The sequence below is a fragment of the Furipterus horrens genome, unplaced genomic scaffold, assembly GCF_987537825.1.
Source record: "Furipterus horrens unplaced genomic scaffold, mFurHor1.1.pri manual_scaffold_10, whole genome shotgun sequence".
Classification (NCBI taxonomy): domain Eukaryota; kingdom Metazoa; phylum Chordata; class Mammalia; order Chiroptera; family Furipteridae; genus Furipterus; species Furipterus horrens.
In genome coordinates this window covers 15,897,283-15,923,956 of record NW_028327180.1, presented here as the reverse complement: position 1 = coordinate 15,923,956, position 26,674 = coordinate 15,897,283, and the positions used below count along the sequence as shown (strand labels likewise).

At 41.5% G+C, this 26,674-nt stretch overlaps 1 protein-coding gene across 2 annotated transcripts in view; it reads left to right on the top strand.

Moving 5' to 3' along the window:
* NR3C2 (nuclear receptor subfamily 3 group C member 2) overlaps positions 1–26,674 on the top strand; it is a 300,588-nt gene that overhangs the window by 197,838 nt on the left and 76,076 nt on the right. For both annotated transcript variants that reach the window (XM_090288659.1, XM_090288658.1), the window contains exon 4: positions 10,046–10,162. In XM_090288659.1, the coding sequence (XP_090144785.1) occupies positions 10,046–10,162 (117 nt within the window). The remainder of the gene's footprint in view (positions 1–10,045; positions 10,163–26,674) is intronic.

Below are 26,674 nucleotides of genomic sequence, written 5' to 3'. Positions count from 1 at the left end.
GCAGATTTGGGGAATCAGGAATCAGGGAGCGAGATTCTGGGAAGAGGGTGGAGGGGCCCACAGGGTACTTGTTTCAGGATTCAGGCTTGGGGACTTGGTGTCGCATCCCTATTGCAGAAAGCTGAGTGGCAAGGACTCTGGCCAGCATGTCTCCTCACCCAGGCTCTGAACAACCTGAGAGATACAGGAGTGGCGAGTGGAAGATAAAATACCAGCATTGTCCAGGGAAGGGGGTGCGGTAACTAAATTGAAGGATATGGCTTGGTAAGAGCAAAAGAAAAGATGTGGGGGCTGCCCTCTGAGCCCCAGAATTAGATACACATACAGGCTCCCCCAACATCAGAAGCCACATCTGCTCCCTGAGGAAGTTCTCCCCCAGCAGGAAGAGGAGGCAAGCAAGTCAGGCTTACTGTTCTCAGCCTTACTGATCAAGGCCGAGTGAATCCAGGAGAGTAGAGAGGCCTGAAGGGTGGCGTCCATCCATGGAGCTGCCTGCAGCTGGCCAGCACATCCGTTGGGGTGGGTCCTCTCCCCTCTAGGAGACCCAGTCTGAGGCCCAGGCACAGCTTTGTCGGGGGGATGGGAAAGGAGCTGGGGTGCTGGGCAGGGGCAGATGTCGATGTTCATTCTTATTCTCCACAGTTAGTCCCCCTTCCCGCCATCTGTAAAGGGCTGTGCTCCCAAAGTGTCATGATAAGTCAGTTTTTCAAAACAGAATTTTGGGCATCTCAATTCATTTAGAATCACTTTAATCTCCTACCTGGTAAAATGCTGCCCCTTTCTTTAAAGATTCTGAAACGTGTTTGTGGGTGTTCACCATAGCTTTAGGGCTTCTAGAACCTGCTTCTTTCCATATATAATTTTGCCTGAAAACTTCAATATTTCACTTGATGAAAGGGGGACTACCTTGAGTATCAGCCATGCTTAGGCCAGTCTCCCCAGTGCAATGAAAAAGGATAGTGGATTTTTCCCGGTGTGGCAAGAGGTACAAGACTTTGCTGTGAGCTCCAGGGACGTGTGTGTGTCTGTAGATGTCACTGAATATGGAGTTAGTGGAGCCAGAGGCCGGCAGCGAGGGGACTCATTCCTAAGGTCACACACAAAGAGGTCACGGGGAAGGTGTGCTCAGTACGACCTCCGCCTGGGGCCGACCTCCAGCCAGGCAGGGGATGGCGGCGCTCACCACACTGCCTGTCTGCGGTCCTGGGATGTCTCTGAGGAGGATTCAGGACCGACCTGTAGGTCTGTACGTATGAACAGATACAACTATACAAAGTGACCAATCTTTGGAATCTTCCCCATTTGTTAAACTAAGCCTCACGGTGCATTGTCTTTTGCACCAATGATAATAATGATGATAAAACACCAATAAAAATAACAGTCCCATGTTACTGTGTCAGATGCCTCTGATCCAAGCTTTGCTTGCTTTTGCTACAATGGTCACAAGTTTTGCAAAGTACACCTTTGAGATGTGCCCACCTGCTCACCTACCCCCTTTGTGCCCCAGGGGCTCTGTGTCACTTTGAAGAAGGAACCTAAGAATTTGGACTCGAAAGTTGAAGTAGTGAAGGGCTCTGGGATGCCCTAAACAAAAGGATGAGATCATCAGATGTGTGGTTCGAAGGGTCACTACACAGCTCTAGGGAAGAGGGGGTCACAGGGTCCCCATGGGAGTGTGCTCCGAGAAGCTGAGGTTTCCAACAAGAGACCTCCTCTATCACTGCTGGCTCCGAAATGGGGGCAGCTCCGGGAGGTCGCTCCTCCAGTTTGTGTCAACCGGAGTAGCTATTCTTCCGCTCTAACATATTGAAGTCTGTGTAAGAGCTAACTATCTTAGAAAGCTTTTAAATTAAAGTTTAAGGACCACTTGATTTAGAAGTGGAGAAATGGAGGCAGGTGGGCTAGTTACACGTGCATTGAAAGAATGCGATGCAAGAACACATGATAATAGCGATAACAGAATGATAAGAACAGCTGCCCTTCACTGGATCCCTGCTGGATCCCAGAGACTGTTAAGTGCTTTCCACGGTGCATGCATCCTCAGGATAAGTCAGGAGGTAGGCGCTTGGATAATGCCCACTTCACAAATGAGGAAGCTGACATACAAAAGGCTTAAGTCACCTGTCTAAGGTCCCACAGATCACCACTAAGCAAGGGTTCAAACTCAGTAACTCAGAAGTTTAACCAAGAGAGCCAGCAGCAAGGAGAGACAGTACTGGTGGACATGGATAGGATTCAAGAGAAAGGAGAGACTTGTCAGCCCCTATGACCCATTGGATATTGAGGTTTGCCAGCGGGGGTGGCGGGGAGCTGGGGGGGGGGTGTCAGCGAAGGGTGGCTGTATCTTTAAGATACGAATGTAGAGGCTGGAAGGGGGCTGTCTGTGGGGCAAGGACCGTAGGCCTCATTTGTGACCATGGAGGATTTGAAGTGTCACACCCGTTCAGGTGGGAGCATCCAGTGACTAGGTGCTTGTGCAGGTCTGGAAGCCAGAAGAGAAGGGCAGGTCCAGGAGCCCCTGTGGCGCTGGCAGCGCCTGGATGCCCCCTGGCCACCACAGGGTGCAGACCCCGCTCACTCCTCCGAGCCCTGGTTTTCCTGGCTTCCGCCGCCAGCTGCACGCTCAGCTGTGTCTCCGCCTTTCCCTGGGCTTGTCCTGTGCGGGACACATCTGTGCGTCTGTCTGCTCCATCGGTCACGTCCACAGCATTCTTCAAGGCTCACCTCGGGGGCTGTTTTCTCTGGGAAGCCTTGCCCATCCCCTCCCTCAGCTGCAATCACTTCTTTCAAGTCTCGCGTCGGTTGCACACGAGTTACTTTAATCATTACCTTCCCCCCCCCTCCCATCCCCTGGCGTATAAGGTCTTGGAAAGAATGGACAATGCTTCGCCTCTTTATATTTTGCTCTAAAAATCTTTGCTGAATGGAATTAAATCATCTCCTTGGGAACCCATCTTAAATTCCAGAACCTCTTTGTCTTCTTCTCAAGGGCCTCGGCCCTCAATCTGCTTGCCTCTCAGTATCTGCTGGCCCCACCTGCTCTCATCCTTCGGAGTGCCGTTTCCCCGACGGCCCCTGGCAGGGTGGGACTCGGACCCCTGGGTTCACTTTCCGTTCTGCCCCTGAACAGCTGTGCCCTCTGACGTGGAAGAGTTTTAACTTTCAGTAACACGAGAAAACGGGGAATGTGAGGAACGACACTGCAAGGAAGTTACAGCTTTCCAGAATCTTCGGCCAACTGCATGGTCTTGCGCCCTAGGCTAGGCGTCATAGCTGAGCTGCGAACAGGTCAGAGCCCCGGCGTTCTGTCCTGTGTGTACCTTAAGGATATCGCTCTCCGCTCTCGCATCCTCGCCGGCTCTTAGAAAGAGTTAGGGCTTGAAGATGAGGGCAGAGCCTGAGAGTCTGTGGCTTGTCTCAGGGGGGGCCCTTTTCCATAGGGGCCTTCCTGACTCAGGGCGGGTATTCATACGCACAGGGTGGTCTTTACTCACATTTAATTAAGAGCTGATGATGTCCTTTGGATTTTCCTCAAACTGAAAACGTTTAAAGACTTAGCTAATCAAATAAATGATGGATGATAACCTCACTATCACCAATGTTTTTGAGTCCTTACTTCATGCCAAGCTTCGTGCTTCTTGTTTTATATGTATGAATTGGAATCTGTCTGACAAACTGCAGAGTCAGCATTGCTCTGTCCACTTTATAGATCAGGAATCTGGGGCAGTTTGGCAGAGAGTCTCCCAGCTCCCTCTTGGCTGAGTCAGGACTGGAAAGGGGTGTGTCTGGTCCCAAAGCCACGCCCTCGCCCCTGTGGCTCCTCTTCCCACCTTCTGTGCGGCAAGCTTTGTCGCTCTAACATTATTGATGCTTTAAGGCAAGACCCATATGTCACCCCATCTGCATTTTCTCATTTGAGATCATCTCAAGTGTAGCAAAAACTTGGTTCTTGATTTTAAAGTAATTGAACAGTTTTTAAAAGACAATTCCTAACTTTTAAAATAACGAAATTAACTTTTAAACACTCATTAACATATTCCACAGTTAAAACCAATACCATAGTCGGAAACAATAGAAAAAAGTGATACTTAAGGGTTTTTTTTTTTTTTATTCATCTTTTTTTGTTTTAAGTCCATAGGCATTTTTCCTTTTATTTGAGTGCTTCTGGTTTCCCTGCATGTGAATTAATGTTACACATGTGCTAACTGAGCTTCTCAGTACCCCACCTAGGTCAACTCTAATCTTGCCAGCTTTACATTTTCTAAAATAACTGACTGTCACTACTTCAGGAGGTACACAGATGATGGCTGGGTGACTAAAGTCCCCTGAGCTGTGCTGGACAGGTGTTCTTAAAACAAGAAGCTTGTACATCCAGATGACTCTGTAATGGTTAGGGTCTGAGGCTTTCTGACCGACCTCAGTGGAGAATGATGTGGAGCGTAGTATTTAGGACCTGGGATACCAAGGAGGCACACTCATCCTGCTTGGGATTCTGTCCCTGGGTTCAGCTGGCCCTGCCTTTCCCAGAACCCTCTGCTGCTTCCCTGCAAATCCTGAGAGCTCTTTTTCCTAATGTGTATATAGAGGGAGACTGGAAGGCATGATAATGGAGATGAGGCACAAATGATTTTACATATGTGTCGTTTGTATATGTGTCATTTGTAAGCCCGTTCCTTAGGAGCCAGAAGGTCTTGTGTGTGTTTGTGTTTATATATACAACATACTACATGAACATGTAAATTCTGTATGTCATCCATGTATTTAATTTATCAATAACCATGCGTTCAGTCTTTCTTTCAGCATTTATTCACCAGCAAATATCTGCCAGGCCATATGATGTTTGTACTACACCTCCACTTTCTTTCTTAGCTTATAGACAGATTCTTCATTCGCTTATAGATGGATTCCTCATGAGCTCATTGACGGATTCTTCAGATGCTAGTAGAGTGTCATAGTGCCCGTGGCTGGATGCTCAGCACCTTTGTACAAAAGTTTCACTTAAAGGAATATTTTCGAAATCTTCAAGTCATATCCCATTTACTTTAAGCTTTGATTTCTCTTCATGTTGTGGCGATGCACATTTTTTTCCTTTGGAATCTCTTATGATAGTGCTTGCTGCCAGCTAGCTAGACACAACTTTGTTTAAATTTTTATGAGAAAAAAATAATTATAATGTATTTGAAAATTTGCATTTCCCCTATAAGCTTTTTATGTACTTAGTTTCCAATTTTTCATACAGGTCCTTGAGTACATATGACTGTTAGTGTACTTACGTTGATAAAATAAATTGTGGGTTTTTGGACTTGGGGCTGGGCTGCATTTTTTATTGACATCACTTGTAGATGTTTATTGTCTTTTAAAGGAAATGTATCAAAAGCTGGTACCTTCTCACTGACATTTTGAAAAGTTTACTTATGGAAAGAGCCCCCAACTTTATTGAAATCAATTTACCCCCCCCCAAAAAAAAAGCCATAATGTAAATGTTTTAGTACTTCAGAGAGGAGCTTGTATGAAAGCTGAATTTTATGTTCTCATGGAGGTAATCACCAGTGAGGTCCTCCATATATTTCCAGCTCTTTGCCTTCTGGGCACAACATAAGATTCTAATTCCTGTCCCTCGTGATTGAGTTGGGGTCCAAGTCCCTTCTTGGCTGGAGCCTCCAGTCGCCTCAGTGAGGTTCTGCAGCCCCTCAGCCATGAGACTCAGGAAGCTGTGCTGGCTGCTCCAACAGCCTGGGGCGCAAGGTGAGAGACAGGGGACAGAAACCCCAGCCTATGTGCTAGTTCCCAATTAATGACTCTTTGCAAAGAACCGGATTCTGGCTTTGGGTTTTTCTCTGTTGCTTCTCTTTTTTCTTTGTCATTGATCTATACCCTGTTATTTCATTCCTTCTGTTTGCATTGAGTTTAGTTTCTATTTTTTGAGCTTCTTAAGGTAGAATCTTACATATTTTAAACCTTTCTTCTTTTTGGTTATGTTAAGTTTTTATTATGATTCTGTTTGAAATATGCTGTCATTTCCCTTGTGATTTTTTTTTTCTCTAACCCATAAATTATTTAGAGGTGTGTCACTTAATTTGCAACCATGTGGGTTTTTCTAGGTACACTTTGTTATTAATTTCTAATTTAGTTTCTTTTGTGGTCAGAAAACATGTGCATGATTTCAGTCCTTTTATAATTTGAGACTTATTTTATGGTTTAGGATATGGTCTATCTCAGTGAGTGTTCCATTTGCATTTGAAAAGAACATGTGTATTTTGTAGTTGTGTGACCTAAGTATTCATTACATCAAGGTGTTTGCTATTAGTGTTAAAATCTTCCGTGTCCTCATTAGAATAGAGTTTGCAAATGTCCAGCTGTAATTTTGGATTTATCTTTTTACCGTTGGTTTTGTCAATTTTCATTTGATGTATTTTGAAGTTCTATTAGATGCATTCATATTTAGGATTGTTATATATCAATTCAATCATTATAAAATGACATACTTTGGTGATATTCTTTGTCTTGAAGTCTACTTTTCTGACTAATACAGCCACATCAGCTTTCTCATGTTTATATTTTACATTATATGTATTTGTCCATCTTATAACCTTCAATTTGTGTGTGCCTTTACATTTATTTATTTGGGGGGTGGAAAAGCATTTTATTTTATTTTGCTTTTATATTTAAAAATACATCTGAACACACACTTCAATCTTGTTTTTTTGTTTGTTTGTTTGTTTTTAACCCAGTGTACTATCTTTGACTTTTAATCAGTATTTGGCCATTTACACTTAATATAATTATTGCTGTACTTGCATTTTTATCTATCTTGGTGTTTGTTTTCCTTTTGTGTCCCCTCTTATTTATTCCCTTGTTTTCCTTTTCTATCTTTTTTGGGTTGAGTTTTTGGGTTTTTTTTTTTGTTTGTTTGTTTTTGTTTTTTGTATACCATTTTATTTCTCTGTTGTCTCTTAAGCTGCACTTCTTAATGTTATTACTCTAGTGGCTGCTTTATGGCAGTACTTCTCAAATATTAATGTACCTTGAAATCACCTGGAGGATTATATAAAACATAGATTTCTAGGTACCACCCCAGAGTTCCTTAGTTAACAGGTCTAGAGTGGGGCCTGTGAATTTAAATTTTTGATAAGTTTTTATGTGATGCTGATGCTATTGTCCAGGGACCATACTTTGAGAATCATTGCTCTAGGGAATATAGGATGTATTCTTAATTTACAGGCTACCCTGAATTAGTTTCATGCATACCATTTCAAGTATAATGTAAGGAACTTACAGTAGTAGAATTTCATTTGTATTCCCTCCTACTCATTTTGCTATGTTCACAGGTATTTTATTCATATATATTTTATAAATCTCATAATATATTTTATTATTTTGTTTTAAGCAATTACTTGACCTTTAAAGAATTTAATAAAATTAAGTTTATTTTAACTTTTATCATCTGTTATCATTTCCATTCTTTTCTGTACATCTAAATTTCTATCTGGTATTTTTCTCCAACATAGAGAACTTCCTTTTTCATTTTTTATAATGTGATTATACTACAATAAATTGTCTTAGCTTTAGTGTATCCAAAAATGTCTTTATTTCACCTTCATTTTGAGAAATATCTTCATTGGTTATTCTGAGTTGACAATATTTAAAGATCGTATATGTTATCTTCTGGCCTTAATTGTTTTGATTTTAAAAATTTTTAGACTCATCCTTATTTCCTTTTATGTAATGTATTTTATTTGGCTCTGCCTGCTTTTAAGTATTTTTACATTCATTTTTATCAACAACTATATTCTGCCATAGTGGGTTTTTTTGTTTTTGTTTTTTTGCGGAGGGAGTTGTATATATTTTAGGGACTTTTGCTAAGCTTTCTGGATTTGCAAGTTGTGGTTTTATTCAAATTTGGAAATTTTCATATTTTTTTTTCCTCACCTGTACTCTTCTTTCCTCCTAGAACTCCAGCAACACATGTATTAAATTACCTAATGCAGTCCCACAGTTATGGTCTTTGCCTGTTGATTACCTTTGTGTAATTATTTACACCTCCCTATATTCATGCAGAGTCTTCAATTTTTAAATAAGTCATTAGATTATTGTAATGGTCAGGTTTCATTTCTTCACTTTGATAGATTTCCTTAACATGTTACTGGCATTTTATTATTATTACTAAGATTTGCCATAATGTTACTGAGAATGTGCTCTAGATTAAATTATTCTGATTTCATTAAGAAATGCCCATTATTTTTATTGAGTATTTTCTGTGATTAGTAGTTCTCCACCAAGGGGGTGTGCTGGCACCAGGCTGAAGGGAGCGCTTCCTTGCCTGTTCAGTGCTTCACTGCTTCACATGCTCTGTCCGCATGTTTGCAACGGCCCATGACTCCGTGCTCAGAGCCTTCCCTTTCCAGTCTGTGCTCACTCTGCTTGTGATCTCATCCAGTCTTGTGGCTTAAAATAATGACCACAAGCTGACTCCAACTGCAGCCCAGACCTCCCCTAACTCCACACCTGAGTATCCCACTGCCGATCTGACACTTTCGCTTGGACACCTTTCTGACCTCTCAAACTTGACACCTCCTAAACTCAGCTGGGGTGATTACCCATAAAACACATGCTCCCACTGTCTTCACCATCTTGATTTATGGTGGTTCCTTTTTTATTTTTATTTTTTTCAACTCAAGCATGTTAATGCCTCTGTAACTCCCCTTTTCCTCTGGCCTATTAGCAAATCCTAGGAGCTGTAGCTTCAAATGCATCTGGAACCTGTCCACTTCTCGACACAACCCTTACATTACGGTGAATGCTTTTCCCCCTGCCCTCCGGCTCCTTTCCCCAGTCCTCTGCAGTCCACGGCCAACACAGCATCAGGGGGAATCTGTTGAATGCAAATCACACCTGGGCATCTCTGCTCAGCTCGCTCGAAGCCAGTGGCTTCCCATCTCACTCACAGTAAAAGTCGAAGTCGAACGTGATCTCTGAGGCCCTACGTGAGCTCACTCACCTTAGCTCTTTCTCCTCATCTGCCCTTGCTTCCCACTCATTCTTTCTGCTCTTTCCTGCATGGCTGTTCCTTAAACACGCTAGGTAGCCTCCCAAGCCCTGCGCCCATCGCACTGGCTTTTCCTGCTGTCTGGTGTGCGTTCTTCCCACGATTTCCACAGTGAGCACCTTCGTTTCCTTCAGATCTTTCTTTGGAAATCACCTTCCAGCGAGGCCTTCCCTGCACGCACTGTTTGCAAAATGTCAACATCCGCCCATGTCCTCCCACACCTGCCTCGTGTTATATACCCCTCCCTTCACTTTCTTCCCTAGAGCATATTACTGTACCATATGTGTACATTTTATCTAATCACCTCGTCTGTTGTCTCTCTGCCCGAAATTGAGCGAAAATTAATGAGATCGGGGACATTTGTCTGTTTTATTAATTATCATATCCCTAGCGTTTCTAATCGTGCCTGATACCTACTGGATGTTTTGTAGATGTTTTTTTGAAAAAATAAATGACTAGCAGAGCTAGGCCACAAGTTTATGTGTTGCCTGTAGATGCCACTCTCTAAGCATATTCCCACCTCTGCATATTTTTGTTCCAGTTTCATCTGCAGAATGAAATAGTCAACCATTTGAAACATTATTACTGTATGATTTGAAAAGTTTTCTCATTGCAGTCACATTTGTAAAAAGTGAGCAGACATAGCAGATTAGATTGATGCTGTCGAGATACCCGCAGGAAGTTTGAACCATCGCCTGGAAGGCTCCACGTAGCAATCAGAATATTTAAACAGTGGGGGAGTGCAGGTCTCCTTCTATGAAGACCTGTCAGAAATAACAGTAGTGTTAATCTTATCATCTGTAATCTGAAGTCTCAGCGGTGTTAAACTGATCATGCAGCCTGAGCCTGCATTATCTGTAAATCACGTTTCCTTCTACTTCTTTGAAAAAGAGATTTCAAGGCCCGAAAGAGGGAATTTTATATTCTGAGTATTCATGTTAGTGCTTTATAGTAGTATAATAGTCTTTATTTTAACTTATTTTATTTTATTTTATTTAGGGCAACACAACTATTTATGTGCTGGAAGAAATGATTGCATCATTGACAAGATTCGACGGAAGAATTGTCCTGCCTGCAGACTTCAAAAATGTCTCCAAGCTGGAATGAATTTAGGAGGTAAGTTTTGCAATTTCAATTCAATAAAAATTGTTAATATGTAATATAATACTGTTAGGCTCTATACCCCAAAATTGAAGATGAACTAACATGGAGCAAAGATTTTCAAAAATCTAAAATATTTTTGGAGACAAATGGGTCTTAACAGAAGTTTAAAAATAAGTATGTTATATGTCTATGGTTTTAGTGTGGTTTTCAACCCTGAGTTTGCTGAAGTTTTAAGAACTGAGTGCATAACCAAAACAAAAACAAAAATGAATGATTTTTTATATGATATTGTAGCTAACAGGTGCTATTGCCATATCTGTTTATAAATAAGACATATATGTGATAACATCAAACAGGTAGGAACACGTTCCTAACTCTAAAAGTAAATGTAATAAAGGAAGACTTCTATGAGAAAAACTTTAAAATGTTATAGGATCTCACCCAAAAAAGGAGGGAGAAGGTAAAAGACTTGAACCAAACACAGAAGTACATAACATCCATGGATGGGAAGATTCAGCCTACTAAGGGTATCAATTTTTCATAAAACAATTTATAAATATAACACAATCCTAACAAAAATACCAATTGATGATTCTAAGTTCCTCAAAAGCAGCCATCAAAATTCTGGAAAAGAAAAACAATGAGGGCAACTAGCTCTCCCAAATAATAAAACATATGCTACAGCTACAGTAATTAAAATAGCCAGTGTATTTGTTTACTGGTTGTCAGATCAACAGAAAGTCGAGACATAGATCTGAATAGCATGAGAATTTTGTATATAATAAAGTTGGCATTTCAGATCAGTGGGGAAAGGGTAGATTTTTCAACAGAAATTGTCACCCCTGGGAAGCCATCTGGAAAACAAGAAAGTTGAATCCAAATTCTTACTATGCCCCCCAAATTAATTCTGGGTATTTGAAAGATTTAAACACTGAAATATAACTGTAGAAGTGCTAAAAGAAAACATGGATATTTAAGAAGTACTCTCCAAGTAGAGAAGACCTTTCTAAGTATGAAATAAATGCAGAAGCTAAAAAAGAGAAGAATCGAAGCAATCAGTACTACTTACAAATCAAATATTCCTGCACACAGTAGCTGGGCCAGAGAGACCCATGCTGGGTAAGGGGGTTGAAGAGGGAGGGCTCTGGACCTGAATGCTTGCTGGGGACTCTTATTCTGCCACTTCCTGACCCTGTGACCATAGGCAAGTTACCATGTTCCTGTATAGTATTCCCTCACTTATAGCGGGTATTACATTCTAGACACCCCTCTCCCCGCAATAGGTGAAAATCTGCAAAGTAGGAACCTTACATTTATTTTAGTATTTATATATATTTTAAGGCTCTATAAACCCTTCCCACACACTTATAAACCAATTGCAGACTCTTATTAACCTTTCCCACTCCCTTATTAACCTTTTCCACACTTTTATAAACACTACTTAGGTTCTTAAACATATTCTACACTCTTAAACCTATGTAACTTTAACAACATACATATACAGTACCGCAAAATCCCGTGATATAGTGAAAAATCCATGATCAATAATTAAATATATTTTTTAAAATCCTGCAATACAGCGAGGCCGCAATAAGTGAACCGCAATATAGAGTGGGACTACTGCATTTCCTAACGTCCCACTTGCATTGATGTGCACTTACCTCCCAGGCTGCTGTGAGGATTCAAGGAGCGAATGTAGTGAAAAGAAAGCGCTCCCTTGGTCCATGCCAGTGGTGCGATAGAAGGTGGGCACGACCCCTGCAGATGCTGTAGTACTTCTACAGGTTGGTTGAAAGGTATTAGCGCACCATGTTTTGGTGATGGGAAACCACGCATGCTTAGAGAAGTGACGTCGTTGCGCCCAGATGCCACAGCCAGTGAGATGATGAAGCTAGATAGTGGATCTGTGGACTCCTGGTCTGGTATTTCTAATATACCACACTGCTCCCTTCTTCTGATGTCTTCATCATCACAGCTGTGGCACAAACGATCCCCTTCTGTCATATGTGAGTGAGGATCAGGAGAGATTACTAATTTAAAATCAGAATGGCATAATTGTACAGCCATTGGTTGTAAATCAATGTTTTAAATACATCATCTGTCTTTGAACACACATATATACACTAGGAAGGTCTTTTTAAAGCATCTATATAATTTTATATAACTTCACAAATACATACTATATTGTCATCTAATATAATAAAATGCAGTTACTATTAGTTACTATAAAAAAATAGGAGAATAGCCATACTTATAATTTCTACCTCATACAGTTGTTTCAAGGATAAACTAAGTCAATATATAACCTTGAGAATAGTGTTTCTCACCCTCTGCAGTGTCGACATCTGGGGCCAGGTGGTTTTTTGTTGTGAAGGACTGTCCTGTGCACTGTAGAATGTTTGTCAGCACCCAGCTTCTACCTGCTAGATGTCAGTCGTGACCATCAAAAATGTTTCCAAATGTCGCTCAATGTCTCCTTGGTGGCACTGAGACTCACTGATTTAGCAATCATTGTAAATAAGTGTAAGCACCATTCCGTTGTTACCTATTATTTTCTCCTAGAATATACATTTCACCCCGGGAGGAATTCTTGTCTGTTTTAGCCATTGCTTTAACTCCAGTGACTAGGGGAGCACCTGGCACAAAGTGGGTGCCCAGTAGCTATTTGTTGAATAAACAGATGAGTAGCTGGCATTTTTGAGGGCTTCCATGTTCTAAGCATACCGCTAAGCCCTCTACGTGTGCCGTTCCTTTTACGCTTCACAGCGACACCGTCCGTGTTAGACGGGGGTTCGTGGAGGCACCGAGAGGTTCGGGAGCTGGCCCGAGGCCGCCCGCCTGGCCGCGGCAGAGCCAGAACTCACCGTCTGTTCTGGGCGCCAGAGCGGTCGCCCCGCGCCACCGCTGCACATCCCAGGTCCTCTGTGTGTAGTCGGCATTTCCCACGTAGCCCGGGTGGTCTGTCGGTGGCCGTCCTGGTGTCCGCACTAACCTGTCAGTGAGGTCCAGCACAGGACGTGGTGCATGATTCACGGCATTTGTTGTCGGTTTCTGTGTACGCGGATAGGCTTGGTGGGTTCTGGCAGAATATTTTAGTAGAGAGAAAGCTCGCTTTGAATCCCGAGGTCCTTGAAAGGAGTGAGTCAGAGTGGACAGAGTGGCAATTAATATTTATGAAAGTAATATTTTTTAGGGTCAAGTTATAATTTAACCACTTCTGGTTCGTGGATTAAGTAATTAACTTTTACTAATTATCCAGTTGAAGTAAGATACGTTTTAATTTTCTTTTTCTTTTGTCGCTAATTTTGAAGCCTCAGTTTTAGCCTCACTTTGGGCAAAAAGGAAATGCAAGCAATTTTACTATATTTTTAAAAGATAATGCAAAGTTTAACCTTGTAATACAAATCAATTTTTAAAAATTAAAAATGTGAATTAAATTAAAACTTTTTCAAACATGTTTCAATATTACCCCTGCTTTCCTGGTAAATCAGGGCTATCCAGTCTCTTTATCCAGTACCTTCTCTGCTACCTCTCCTGTGGGAGAAGGCAGATGGGTTCAGAATAATACTTGGAAGACATTTTCTGTTAGTAAATGATCATGACTCCAGGAACAGAATTAGCCATCCCCTTCTAAAGACTTCGTGGATCCAAAATACTTTAGAATAATTTTTTTTCCCTCTCCTATCAGCTTGTTAGCATGTAAACCTAACCGTGCTTCCAAAGCAGGCTGTCCTTAGAAAGTGGATGGAAGGGAGAAGAGCAATAGCTTTGTATTTCTCAGAAAAATAAAACTATACAATGTGCCTCTTTCCTTTTCTCTAGGCCCACTTCCTCCCTCCCACCACAAGTACTATTCCTTTTCTTTAAAAATCCTGCTGAGCTTTAGGCTGCCTGCAAAGGAAAATATAGCAGGAGATGTGAGAATGTCAACAGAGAAATGGAAAGGAAAATAACAGCTTTTCTGGCCCCAAGCTGGGTCTGCTATTCTTACTATAGCCCCTATTAGGAGAGCTAAAAAAAAAAGTCCTGGTTCTATATACAGGAGAATTTACCTCCTTCGCTAAAGGAATTAATCACTGTAGCTTTACATGCCATGGTTCTGAAGAGGATGATCTATTCATGTCTTTTAGAGATTCCCCTAAAATATATAAAGCATAGCCTAAGAGCTCAGTGGCCCTCTGATCAAGAATGACTTCTTTGGGTGTTTCCTGCCTGTCTGCACTTTGGTCATACAATACAGAGGGGACCTTACAGGGTTTTTTGTTTTTTTTTTTTTTAATTCCAAGCCTCCTATTTTACAGATAAGAGACTTGGAATTCAAGATCATATCATTAGAAACCTGAATAATGCATTGTAGTCACAGTGACAAGTGACTTAGTGTGGTGATTACATTGTAAGATATATAAATGTTGAATCACCATACTGTACACCTAAAACTAATATAATATTGTATATTAACTAAAATTTTAAAAAAACTATAAAGGATACAATTCAGTCATCTTTACTCTTTTCCAAACCACCCCACCATGTCTCATTTTTCATTAGATATGCTGAGAAGTCCACTTTTACATTGCTTTAATGAAGACTCTAAAATATTAAAATCTTGTTTCCTGCAGCTTTAAAAAATGTAGACTTCCCAAGCCGCAGGATAGACCTAGTTCCAGCTTTCTTTAATCTCAGCAAACACTTTTACTCAGTTCACCTTTATAGTGCGGCCAGATGTGGCCCACCGTTCCCTCCTGGAATGGAACATGTGCTGTGAAAAGAGAGAGGGACCCCAGCTGCAGGAAGCTGTAGCAACAGTATACACCATAGTTTCTTTTGAAAGACGAAGAGAAGGCATCCCGGTTACAAATTGAAGGGGCACATAATGCCAAAATCCTGGGAGTCATTCAAAGCAACAGATACTCTTGTGCATCACTGAGAAGAACAGAACAAAAGAGAGGAAAATATTTAAATTAAATCTCATCCATATAATGCAACATTAATCAGCCAGTAAAATCATAGTGATGAAAATTCATAACAACATAGCATACTTTCTGAAAAACTAGTAACGAAAAATTTGTATGCAAAATTATTTGGGTTACTTATTCTGTGATTAGAACTACACATGAAAAGATTTGCCTGGGTCAAAAGACAAGGAAGAAATCTTAGAATACCAAAAATGATTGTGTTAACGAAGTAAGGTTATGGATAAGGCTTTTCTTCTCTCTTTCCTAGTTTTTGAATGATAGGAACATGTTTTATAATAATTAAAAAAAAAACAGAGTTCATCATTTTGGGCAAAAGAGAAGGGAAGCAGAAGATAACTAGTTAGCACTGAAAACATAAAAGAATTAGGAAAAAAGTAAAGAATTAGACATCCAGATAGCCAAAGGAGTAGTTTTCTCTGAACAGGAAGGAGGAAAGCAAAAGAGACAGACAGACAGACAAACAGACATCAGTAAGCCCCCTGCTGTGAAATGCTTTAAAAATTGAAATGGAGAAATGAGTGAAAAACAAATGACTCAGAGACCAAAGAATGACAGAATCATGACAGACGCCCTGGCGGGAGAGAGAGATCTTTTTACTTGAGGAAATTGGCCTCACCTGCCAGCAACTTGGTGCAACTGGTTGGCTTGGTCACCTGCAAAACTCACAGGCAGTGTGGGTCTGGTGAGAGACATTACAGGACCAACGCCAGTGAGAGCGTAGCTTTAATATCAGAAATCCAATAAGAAAAACAATTTTTGTATCTCTAAGGGTCTCCTGAGGCAAGATATACAGTAGTCTGCAGAAGTTTAGACAGCCCAAATGTACCAACTTTTATGAAGAAATACCATCCCTCAGATTTTTTTTCTTCTTTTCATTCCTCTTGCTTCTAGGCAATAAGAATTTCAGTGGGACTTTTGAGCAGTGAAGTGGGGGCGGGGGGGAATAGTGTGTTTGTAGAAATCAACAAAAGTACGTTTTTTGAATCTCCATATATAAGCGAAGAGATATTAATTGTCATAGTGGTATAACTTGAATTCCCTGGCTGGTTTGGCTCAGTGGATTGAGCGTCGGCCTGCGAGCTAAGTGTCGCTGGTTCGATCTTCCAGTCAGGGCACATCAGAGAAGGGAAACTCTGACTCCAAAAAACCTCCGCTGCCTTGCGGCATACCTCTTCAGGGGAAAGGCTAAGGGAGTAAACCCCGACAGAAAATCCGGAGCCGGAGTCCCTAAGGCGGTTTGACGTTGTAGTCAACACCGGCAACTCCTGCGGCGCACCTGAAGCCAAGCTGTATTGACTCCGTCTTTCCCTTGGACCCTTCAGCTGCGAAGAGAGGGGGGGTCTGCTGCATGGGCAACAGCAGACCCTCCATATCACCCTGCCCAGGCTCTGTAGCTTCAGCTTCACTGGAGAGGACACTCCAGCGTCATCGCAAGATGTCGATTCAACACGGGAGGAGACAGATACCGTGTCACTCCCGAGTCGGACTGCACAGCCATTCTCGACGGTGCAGATAGACTCTTGGGAAGCTACACCATCGTCTCTCGAGATGGACGGCTGCCGACGACGAGGGATAACTTGAATTAAACAACTAGTATTTTCACCCTGCAGACTTCATGGAGGAAAGTTCAGGACTGGTGCTGAAGCAGATCGAATTTAAAGATGTTCTCTATTTCTTCAAATCCAAGGCATTTTATCATTTCAAATTTTAACTGCTGTGATTATAATTTGCAATCAATATGTACATTTGATTTTTCTTTGCTTTCTTTAAAACTCTAATTGAATTAGTGTCTTATCTTAAGACTCATGATGTCTTAGAACAGAAGCAATATAGGCCTTCTGGGCAAAGAGGCATCCTCCCCAAAATATGCACATTTGAGGGGGCGCTTCTTCATGAGCCCACCCAAGTAGGCTGCTTTTCTTGGATCTTTTTTTTTTTAAGTATATGACTCAGGGATGTTGGAAACATTCTTCTTGAGAGTACAGATGTCCTTTGGTGCTTCCATTTTTCCTTTGACTTTTTCATTTGTCATCCCGATAGGTTGTCATCCAAGTCTTACATCCCAAGCTTTTGGGTCCAGGATATCTTGTCATTTGGCCTTGGTGGTCTCAAGAGACCTAGAGTCAGAGCCATCCTTGCTTCTTCTGAGCAATTTCTCAGATATAGGCTTTCTCCTGGCTGGTCCTTAGGCAACCTGTCACCGCCACACAGTCCTTGATATATTCTGTCATATACAATTGTTTTCTAATATTGTTACATTTGTTCAGGTTACCTCAGATGAAAGAGTTTTGGTGTAAGAATATGGAAGATTTTTCAGGCTTAGTGAAATACTGGGATGTCATTCAGAACACAACAGGTGTTCAATTTCTAGGACTTTTTCTTTGATTTTTTTTTTTTTCCCTTTTTACCTGCTCCTTTTCACCAAGCTCTCACCTCCCTACCTTGTTGCTTTGGCTTTCTCATGGTTTTCACAACACGTGTCCCTACATGTTATCTTCTCTCCATCTGTCAGCGCCATTGTCAGCTGTGTGTCCTGTACGCAGACTTCCAGAGAGAAAGGGCCCAGCCAGTTGGTTGGTCACTGTCCAGAATAGAGCTTCTGACTGAGCTGAGTCCTCCAGAGGATCTAGACAGACAGCTGCCTTTGCCTCTGCTGCCCTTCCCCTCCCCAGGCTCCTGTGGCCAGGCTGTAGGTCCCTGTGGCACAAAGCATGACCTGTAACAAAAAACATGTTAACCCCATTTTTCTGAAAGGAGCTCTACGTATAGGGAGCAATCCAAGGGTGATAGATGCACCTTCGGTACGAACTGATAACAATTACAGCCATGTGTTCCTTGGGGAGCACCCCTTAAATCATAGCAATTTTTGAAGACCCTGATTTTTAGTCACATATTATAAGTTATCCCTATACTTAAAGATAAAAAAGCATAGTTTTTAGTATGCTTTTAGATTGACAAAGCAAATAATAGCTCTTATGCTTCTTGGAACAGAACTGCTAAGGCTTTATTTTAGAGTTCAAGGCTTTTTTGATATGACTACTTTGAAAACACACAAACTAAACAAAGCACAAAAAGCATAAGTAAAGCAAATCTTACCCCCCTTTTTTGTAATCACCCATTAATGTGTAAGAGGGGCATTCTCTTATAGAGCATTTCCCCTGTACCTGAGCTGCTCTCTGTCCCTGAATGCCAGGCTCTAAGATTGGGGATGAGCTCTGGGGTGTGCGATGAGGGAGATGGAGAAATTAGGGAAGGAGAAAAAGCCACTTAGAACCAAGTGTCCTGGGTTGACTGCATTCAGTCATCTTAGAAATGGGCCATCAATCATTCTAGATGAAGTCTCCCTGCCTGTTCTCTAGGATTCAGTTGTATTGTCTTCCTCAGACTCCGATTTCCCAAAGTCATAATCACTGAATTCATTTATTTTCAATTAACAGACATGTCCACCAAGGAATATAACTCAGTCTTTCTCCATTTGAAAATCTAGAGACTAATGATCTGCTGCTTGTGGCTTTCTAAATCAATATCCTCTTCGCCCCATTTTCACAGTAAAAGGCTGTGACTGTGAAGCCGGGGAGAGGAAGCTATTTATGTTACATTAAATCCTCTGTTCTCACCTCTAGAATGTACAGAAAACCATTCAGCTAACTTTCTAATAGTCCTTCAGCCCCTATAGTAAATATGTATGATACTTAATATAACTAGGATCTTTTAAAGTGATGATTTTGGGGGGACAGGTAGCATACCCTTTAAAGGCTAACCAAGTTGTAACAGATTTTTTAAATATCTTTATAGATTTATCAAATTATAAAATACATATTCATCATAGTGATTAATAAAGGAACATAAAAATTCCCTGTAATAAATTTGGAAAATAAAGGTAGAAAAAGAGTCAAGATGTTTGCTGAGACCTTTATTACTGATTCAAAAATAATGATTTACATTGTGACAGAAAGCCTCTTCTGAACTGACACAGATAATAAAAATAGTTTCTTCAAAATGTGCTGCTTCATTATTTTGATTGGTCGACAATATAAAGACTGTTGCTGAGTAACATCATACAAATGAAAAACTTCAAGATATAATTTTTCTATATTCCTTCTTCAGTATTTTGTACCATATTCTTTTTGAAAGTGTAATAATGTGAAATATGTTTAAATATTGATGAAAATAAGCAGTCATTCTGCTACTATATAATTTTGTATCCTAAGATTTATCTGATTTGTATAGGAGGGTCTCATAGTGTTTAAAAAGGTCATCCATCAATTCAACAAATATCATCGCCTGCCTCTGAAATTTCAGGTGTCGCTCGTAAATGTTGCCTGTGCAGTGATGATAAAGCAGGCACTGCTTGCTTTCAAAGAGCTCATCTATAAGAATGAAGAAATTAAAAGCCACATGGGCACTGGAAATTTAACAACAGGTACTTAAGACCACCTGTAGCGGTGGTGATGGCCCAAATCCCTGGAGTCTTTCCTCGTTGCTTTAGAATGGTGTCAGCAACTTCTGTTGAAACCAGGTGGTGGCCCCTCGGGATGGCTTTCTGTGACTCTGTCCACAGATATTTGGTTGGTACATCCTGGTTTCTTTCTTTGTTCATTGATCCCATCCTGTGACCCCATGACGTCGACTGGTACTCGTGTGGGACGTTGTCTGGGAAGAAGCAGCTCAGTGTCATGAAGTCCCGCAGAGGCCGCAGCTTCCTCCTGACCGCACACCCCTCCAGTTCCAGCTTCAGCATCGATCAATAGACAGAGTTCTTCACTTGATGTAGACTCCCCGAACTTGCACTCTGAAAACCAGCCCTTCACCTCTCACCCCAAAATTGAACCCAATGTGAATGTAAAGATAGCTGGCCACCTGAGAATTTTTGAAGTCATTCTAGCCTGAGGAAGATGGGGGCAGCTCTGGTTGGTCTCCCCGGAACACATGCCCTGTCCATCTCTCTTGTCGCCTTTGTAACGGATACTAGGAAATAGCTGGGAAGAAAGACTTGGGACTCTGGCGGCGACTCTCTGGCAGCCTGCTTTGTGTCAGCTCCCTTTTGTTCTCAACCCATCCTGGCACGGAGGCTTCAGAACTCATCCTCAGCAACCACCAAAGAAACTGGGAGACAAACTTTAATGAGCAATTTTTTAAATTTTAGTTATTGAAGATTCCTTTCAACATCAAGTTTTCTTAATCTAGCTATCTGCAAACCAAGCCATTCTCAATTCTAAAATTAGGCTAATTCACCAGTGAAAAGTCAGTTTCATCTTTATTTGCTATATAAATGAAAGGCATTTCATGTTAATTACTTAGAAACATTTGGCCCTGGCTGGTTTGGCTCAGTGGATTGAGCGTCGGCCTGCGAGCTAAGTGTCGCTGGTTCGATCTTCCAGTCAGGGCACATCAGAGAAGGAAAACTCTGACTCCAAAAAACCTCCGCTGCCTTGCGGCATACCTCTTCAGGGGAAAGGCTAAGGGAGTAAACCCCGACAGAAAATCCGGAGCCGGAGTCCCTAAGGCGGTTTGACGTTGTAGTCAACACCGGCAACTCCTGCGGCGCACCTGAAGCCAAGCTGTATTGACTCCGTCTTTCCCTTGGACCCTTCAGCTGCGAAGAGAGGGGGTGTCTGCTGCATGGGCAACAGCAGACCCTCCATATCACCCTGCCCAGGCTCTGTAGCTTCAGCGTCATCGCAAGATGTCGATTCAACATGGGAGGAGACAGATACGATGTCACTCCCGAGTCGGACTGCACAGCCATTCTCGGCGGTGCAGATAGACTCTTTAAGAAGCTACACCATCGTCTCTCGAGACGGACGGCTGCCGACGACGACTTAGAAACATTTGCATATGTTAATTGGCTCAATACTTTTTGTTTTAAAACAAACATTTAAATCCCATAGAGCAAAAACACATTTCCATTCTGTATATATTCATATTTTTAGGTAAATAAAGTTGAGGCAGATTATAAATGTTAAACCACATTCAAGTGATCACACCTAAGCATGAAGGCAAGCTAGGAGGGCTGTGTAATTACGTGGCCCTGTAGGACTGTTCTTGGTTCTCACTGCGTATCAGATTCATCTGTCCAATCTTGGTTTGAAACACACTCGCATGTGCCTCTCTCCTAGAGACCCTCATGCAGTAAATCTGAATGAAACGTGGGCAGCTGTACTTTCATAAAATTCTGCCTCTTGTCCTTTGTTCACTAGAGCTGAGAACCATCATCTAGAGGTTGCTATAGCATTGGCAGCAGTTTTCATAGGATAACAAAACATTTTCATTGATTTTATTTAAAGCCCTTTAGTTTTCTTTTTTTTTCTTTTTCTTTTTTCTTTTTTCCTATTTAATGTTATTTGTATGTCTCTCAATGAGATCATTAATTGGCATTTGGTAAATATGTCTTCATCAAGAGAAGTCTCCTAAAAATGATATTTTAAGTTCATGTATTTGCTTTTTTTTTTTTTTTTTTTTTTTTTTTGCCAAGTCTGGCATAGCCTTACAGAGGGCCACGTGAGCTTGTAGTCTACTGACATTACTAGTTATGAAGCAATAACTAGGTGTATGATATTTGATACACTGTACATTTAAATGACACAAATATTTGGAGCAGAGTGTTTAAAGCTAAACAATAAAGGAGGGTCCCTTGTCCTCAGAGAGGATGATGACCCCCCCCCCCCCAGTTGTGTGTGGGAGCCAAGGGTAGGGAAAGGGAGGAGGAAGTGGGGCACCATCTCAGAGAGAAAATTGAACAGGAGGAGAAGGGGCCCCGCAGAGGTTTGTGATTTGTTATGACAGAGGCAGCAAAGGTAGAAGGCCACCCTAAGTGGACCCACTTCTGCCCTCTTTCCCCCACCTCATACCCTGGACATGGCAGTCATTTGTATCCACTGGGGGGGGGGGGAGCAGAGGGAAGGGCGCCAGGGCCACATCTCGCCCCCACCCGCACAATCTCAGTCCTCCAGGCCCCGCCCTGGGGTCCTTCCTCAGGCTCATGGTCAGGGGGCTACAAGGGAGCTCTGTGGGCCCCCTAAGCCATCAGGTGGTCTCTGCACCCCATGCTGTTTTTTTCTCCACAGTAAATGACCTCTTGACCCACTTCTCCATCCTCGCTCAGTGGAGATGGTTTGGGTCACCTTTTCAGTTATTGTTAATGGTGGCACTATTGTTGGCCTTCTAATTGTTTCATGGTTAAAGCAAAGTCCTTATCAGGCTTTAAATGTTATATAAGAGATTTGGTGAAAATACTCTGGAGTTGAAAACAGATTCAAAAATAAAACTTAAAAGAGCTTGCTTTAAGTTTATTTATTCTACAGCTTACTGACTGCACAGTTCCCATACAGGCTTTGGTATCTACTATGTCTGTTTTACTAAAAGTGTTTGATTTATATTCTTTATGCATAAACAAAATCGGAAGCTTCCCTTAATGTTATTTGAAAATAAGTGGGATGAACATGAATCAGTGAACACATGCTGGTTTGCTTTCAGCTCCTACACATACCCTCTCTGCCTCTAACCTGTTCCCCTCCCCTTTAAAAATTCTGAGCCACTTGTGGGCCTCATTTTTTGTGACTAGTCGGGCCACCTGCCCCACTGTGCCCCCTGTGCAGTCAGCAATTTCTACCGCCCACACCTCTCTCTGGTCCAGGGACGTGGCAGTTTCATCTGGTCATCCTTGCGGGTTGAGTGGCAAGGCCCCCATCAGCAGGCACAGCAAAGGCCTCCCATTTGCATCAGACCCAGAAAAACCAAGAGGGAACCACGGTATCCCTATGGAGGTGAGCCTCCTATTGCTGCTATAACAAAGTACCATGAGCTTAAAACAGCAAAAATGTGTTATCTTAGAGTTCCCGAGATCAGAAGTTCAAAATGGGTTCCCGTGAGCTGAGTCTGCAGGCTGTGTTGTTTTGTAGGCTCAAGGAGAGAATGCATTTCCTTGCCTTTCCATCTCTGGAGGCTGCCCGCCTTCCTTGGCTCCTCCCTATCCATCTTCAAAGCCAGATTGAATGCATCGCTCCCTTCACGGCTTCTCTTGTCTCTTCCTCTCTGCCTGTCCTACCTCCATCTTCCCTTACAGGGACCTTTGTGATTATGTGGGGCCCACCTGAATGATTCAGAACTATTACCTTACCTTAAAACCCTACTTAAATCTGCAGAGTCCCTTTTGCCCTGTAAGGTAGCACATACATAGGCTCTGGGGATTAGGAGCTTCTTGGAGGGACCATCATTTTGGCCATCATGATAGACAGAACCTGTGTTCAACAAAACATGTTGCCACATTGGCATTTTGAGATGCCTTCCTGATCTGGGCCCTCGACACACTCAATCCCCTCTCTCCTGACTCCCTGACCGCACCCCTCCATTTGGTAAAGCCACTAGGATGTCTTGTTCGCAACCTGCCAGCTCTGCCTTTGGCCACGCATTTCTTAAATAGCCTACATATTGCTCACCTGCGCTGTCTCTATTAGCTATTTCAGACCTACCTCAAAACCTCATCATCTCCCCTTTAGGTGCATTCCTCACAGATGAGACTTCTCCACAGTGGGATGAGCTTTCAGTTTCTAAGACATTACCCATATATGTAATTTATTAAGACTTCTCCTATGAAGCTTTTCTTGACTTCTATAGATAACATTACTTAGTACCTCCTTCTCTGTGCTTCCAAAGCCTCTATTGTAGAACTTAGCAGATTTTATTATAACTATTTGTTTATAGTTATCTCTTGCCAAATAGTCTATGAATTTCTCAGGAACAGAGTTGTCCTTTTGTCTTTCTATTCGGCACACTTAGAAATACATAGATGCTTAATAAATGTTTATTGAATAAATGAATGAAATAGACAACATGCAGTTAAACCATGCTTATATATTGCTTAGCTGAATTTAGCAAAAGAATTTAAGCTTGCTTTATATAGTTATTAAAGGCATAATAGACTTCATTCCAAATATAGTTCTATAACAGTCCAAGAATGATGTTTTTTAAAGTTCTAATATAAATATTATCTTCCCATCTCTGCACCATGAAGGTGCACTTCCCAGAATACATATGATAAGTCTTGATCTTAATATTGACTTATATAATTTTGCAACTTCTTAAATTATAATATATTGCAGACAAGGTTTTGTCTATCTCTTCATTACTTAATGGGTAAAGTGATGTTTGAACTTATTGATTATGCTTACTTAACTACATTTTTGTCACCAGTATGGGATACTGGCATTTTGGAATAGCTGTTGGAGCTGTTAAAGTGGGCGTTCTAGTCCTGGGAAAACGCTTTATAATGACGCACTAAGTTTACCATCAAGAGAACTTAGGATGAGTTGATCTAGAGTAAAAGGGCTGGAGGAGGGAGTCTCCAAATTAAATAAGAGGTAATAGAAAAGGTAAAATAAAGGAATAAGGATTAAATTAAGGTTTGGTTGAAGAGCTTGGTGGAGTAAATCCCAAGGATTTTCAACAAAATCAGAGGAATCCATGGTCTCCAGAACAGTTGTAACCCAAAGTCAAAGGGTAGATGCTGATCAGATGGGAGAAGAACCTGTATTCCCAAGAACCTCACCAAGATTGACAGAAATGCTCAACGCATGAAGAAAATGTTATTTAGGAGGATCCACAAGGCCTTCATCATGAGAAAAATCTGTGTGCCCACATAACTGAACAGTGTGAAACTACACGCATGCTGGACATGCCTTTGTGCGGGCTATACCCAGACATTCCTTTAAATTGTCACCATGTTTAACTGTACACTGAAACTGGCTAGGCACACGGCTGCCATTCCTAGCACAGGGAAACGCCTGGGGCTGTGGACCTCTTTGCCTGCAGGTGGCATTAGCAGGAAGTCGACCCTGGGGAACAGTGCCAGCCACCCAGCTGAAGGAAGGTTAAGTGTGGGGAGGGCCCAGTTCCCTCACGGGAACAAATAGTCTTTTTCATGGATGGTTAGGAAGGAAGCCTAGTGTATGAAACCCAGCTTGAATTTTAATGGGAGACTGTTGAAATCAGTCCGTCATTACTCATTGTTTTATGAGTGTAATAACAGACAGGATTTGCAATTGTCAGTCAGGACATAGACCCTTTGGGCAGGGTAGGGAACTTGGCCGTGACTTGTGAACTGTAAACCTGACATTATGAGTAGGCAAAGCTGTGGGGCCCTCTCTGGCATGCTGTATGCGTGTGCTGGTGGTGCCTGTCAGTTATATCTGTAGTGAAACAGTTAAAAAGTGTGTCACTGATCATGAGAGTTGGATTTCTAGGAAGCTAAAGGTACATTTTAAATATATGGATAGGTTCTAACCCTTTCTGACACTAATGGCGTATATAAGGAATTTCATATAGAATTCGCCTATCTGTAAAGCGTGGGGTGGGATGGACTTCAGAGCTCTTTCTACACGGATGGCACCTCTCAGCTCCAGCCACTTGTCATCTGTAAAAATGGAATATTGCCAAATTTTGAGACTTCATTTTGAGATATCAGAAATACAATGTTTTGTGTGTGAAATATGCTACATTCTGAACTATGAAAATGAAATTTTGAGATTATACTTAACTCACTTTCTAGTTTATGACTTCTGCTATCAAGGAAACTAACTTTAGGAAACCTAATGGATTAGCATGCTTCTTATTTCAATTCTTATTTGATTTTTTTTTAATATAAGTTTAGGGATTTAATTATCTTTCCAGCTTACTGTTCTTCTTTATATCAAATGCCTTAGTGGAAATGAGCAGTTCTCAATCAGGGTCAGTTATACCTCCAGGGGGGACACTTGGCAAAGTCTGGAAATATTTTTGGTTGTCACAACTTGTAGTGGAAAATGCTATTGGCATCTAGGGAGTAGAGAGCCAGGGATGCTGCTAAATAGTCTCAATTGCCCAGGACAGACCCCGACAATAAAGAATGATCTGGCCCCAAATGTTAATAGCCATGCGGTTGAGAAACCCTGGTGTAGAAGATGTTTTTATCATTGTCTGTAACTCCTTCCCTCCTACTCTCCTTCCCTTCCTTTCTTTCTTTATTTATTTATTTATTTATTTATTTATTTATTTATTTTGATTTTTTTTTTTTAAGAACCTTCTTCCAGGTTGTCTCTGTTTCTTCCTCTTATGGTAATCCCATTGAGAATCTTTAGGTTGGTTCTCAATTTCAAAATGTAGGGGGGAAAAAAATTACATGGGAGTTTGTTAAAAATGAGGATTCCCAGCCCCCATTTGTAGGTATTCTGACATCTAGATTAGGGGTGGACTAAGATTATGCATCTTGAAAAAAATACCCAGGTGAATCTAAGGAAGACTGCATGGGCCACAGTTAAAGAATTAGCAGGATAATCTTTGTTTCCTCTTCTCGGGTCCTATGCTTTTCTTCACTGTTCAGATTCTTTATTAGTTGAAATTCTCTATTATACCATTGCTTTTATTAAGCCTTTAATAATTACTTATTTTGGGTTGGCCAAAAAGCCCATTACTTCTTTTCCATAAAATAAAAGACACATTTATTTTTCATTTTCACCCATAACTTTATTGATTTGGATATTTTGAGTATGTTGGCTCTCTCCTGCTATTGGCTTCT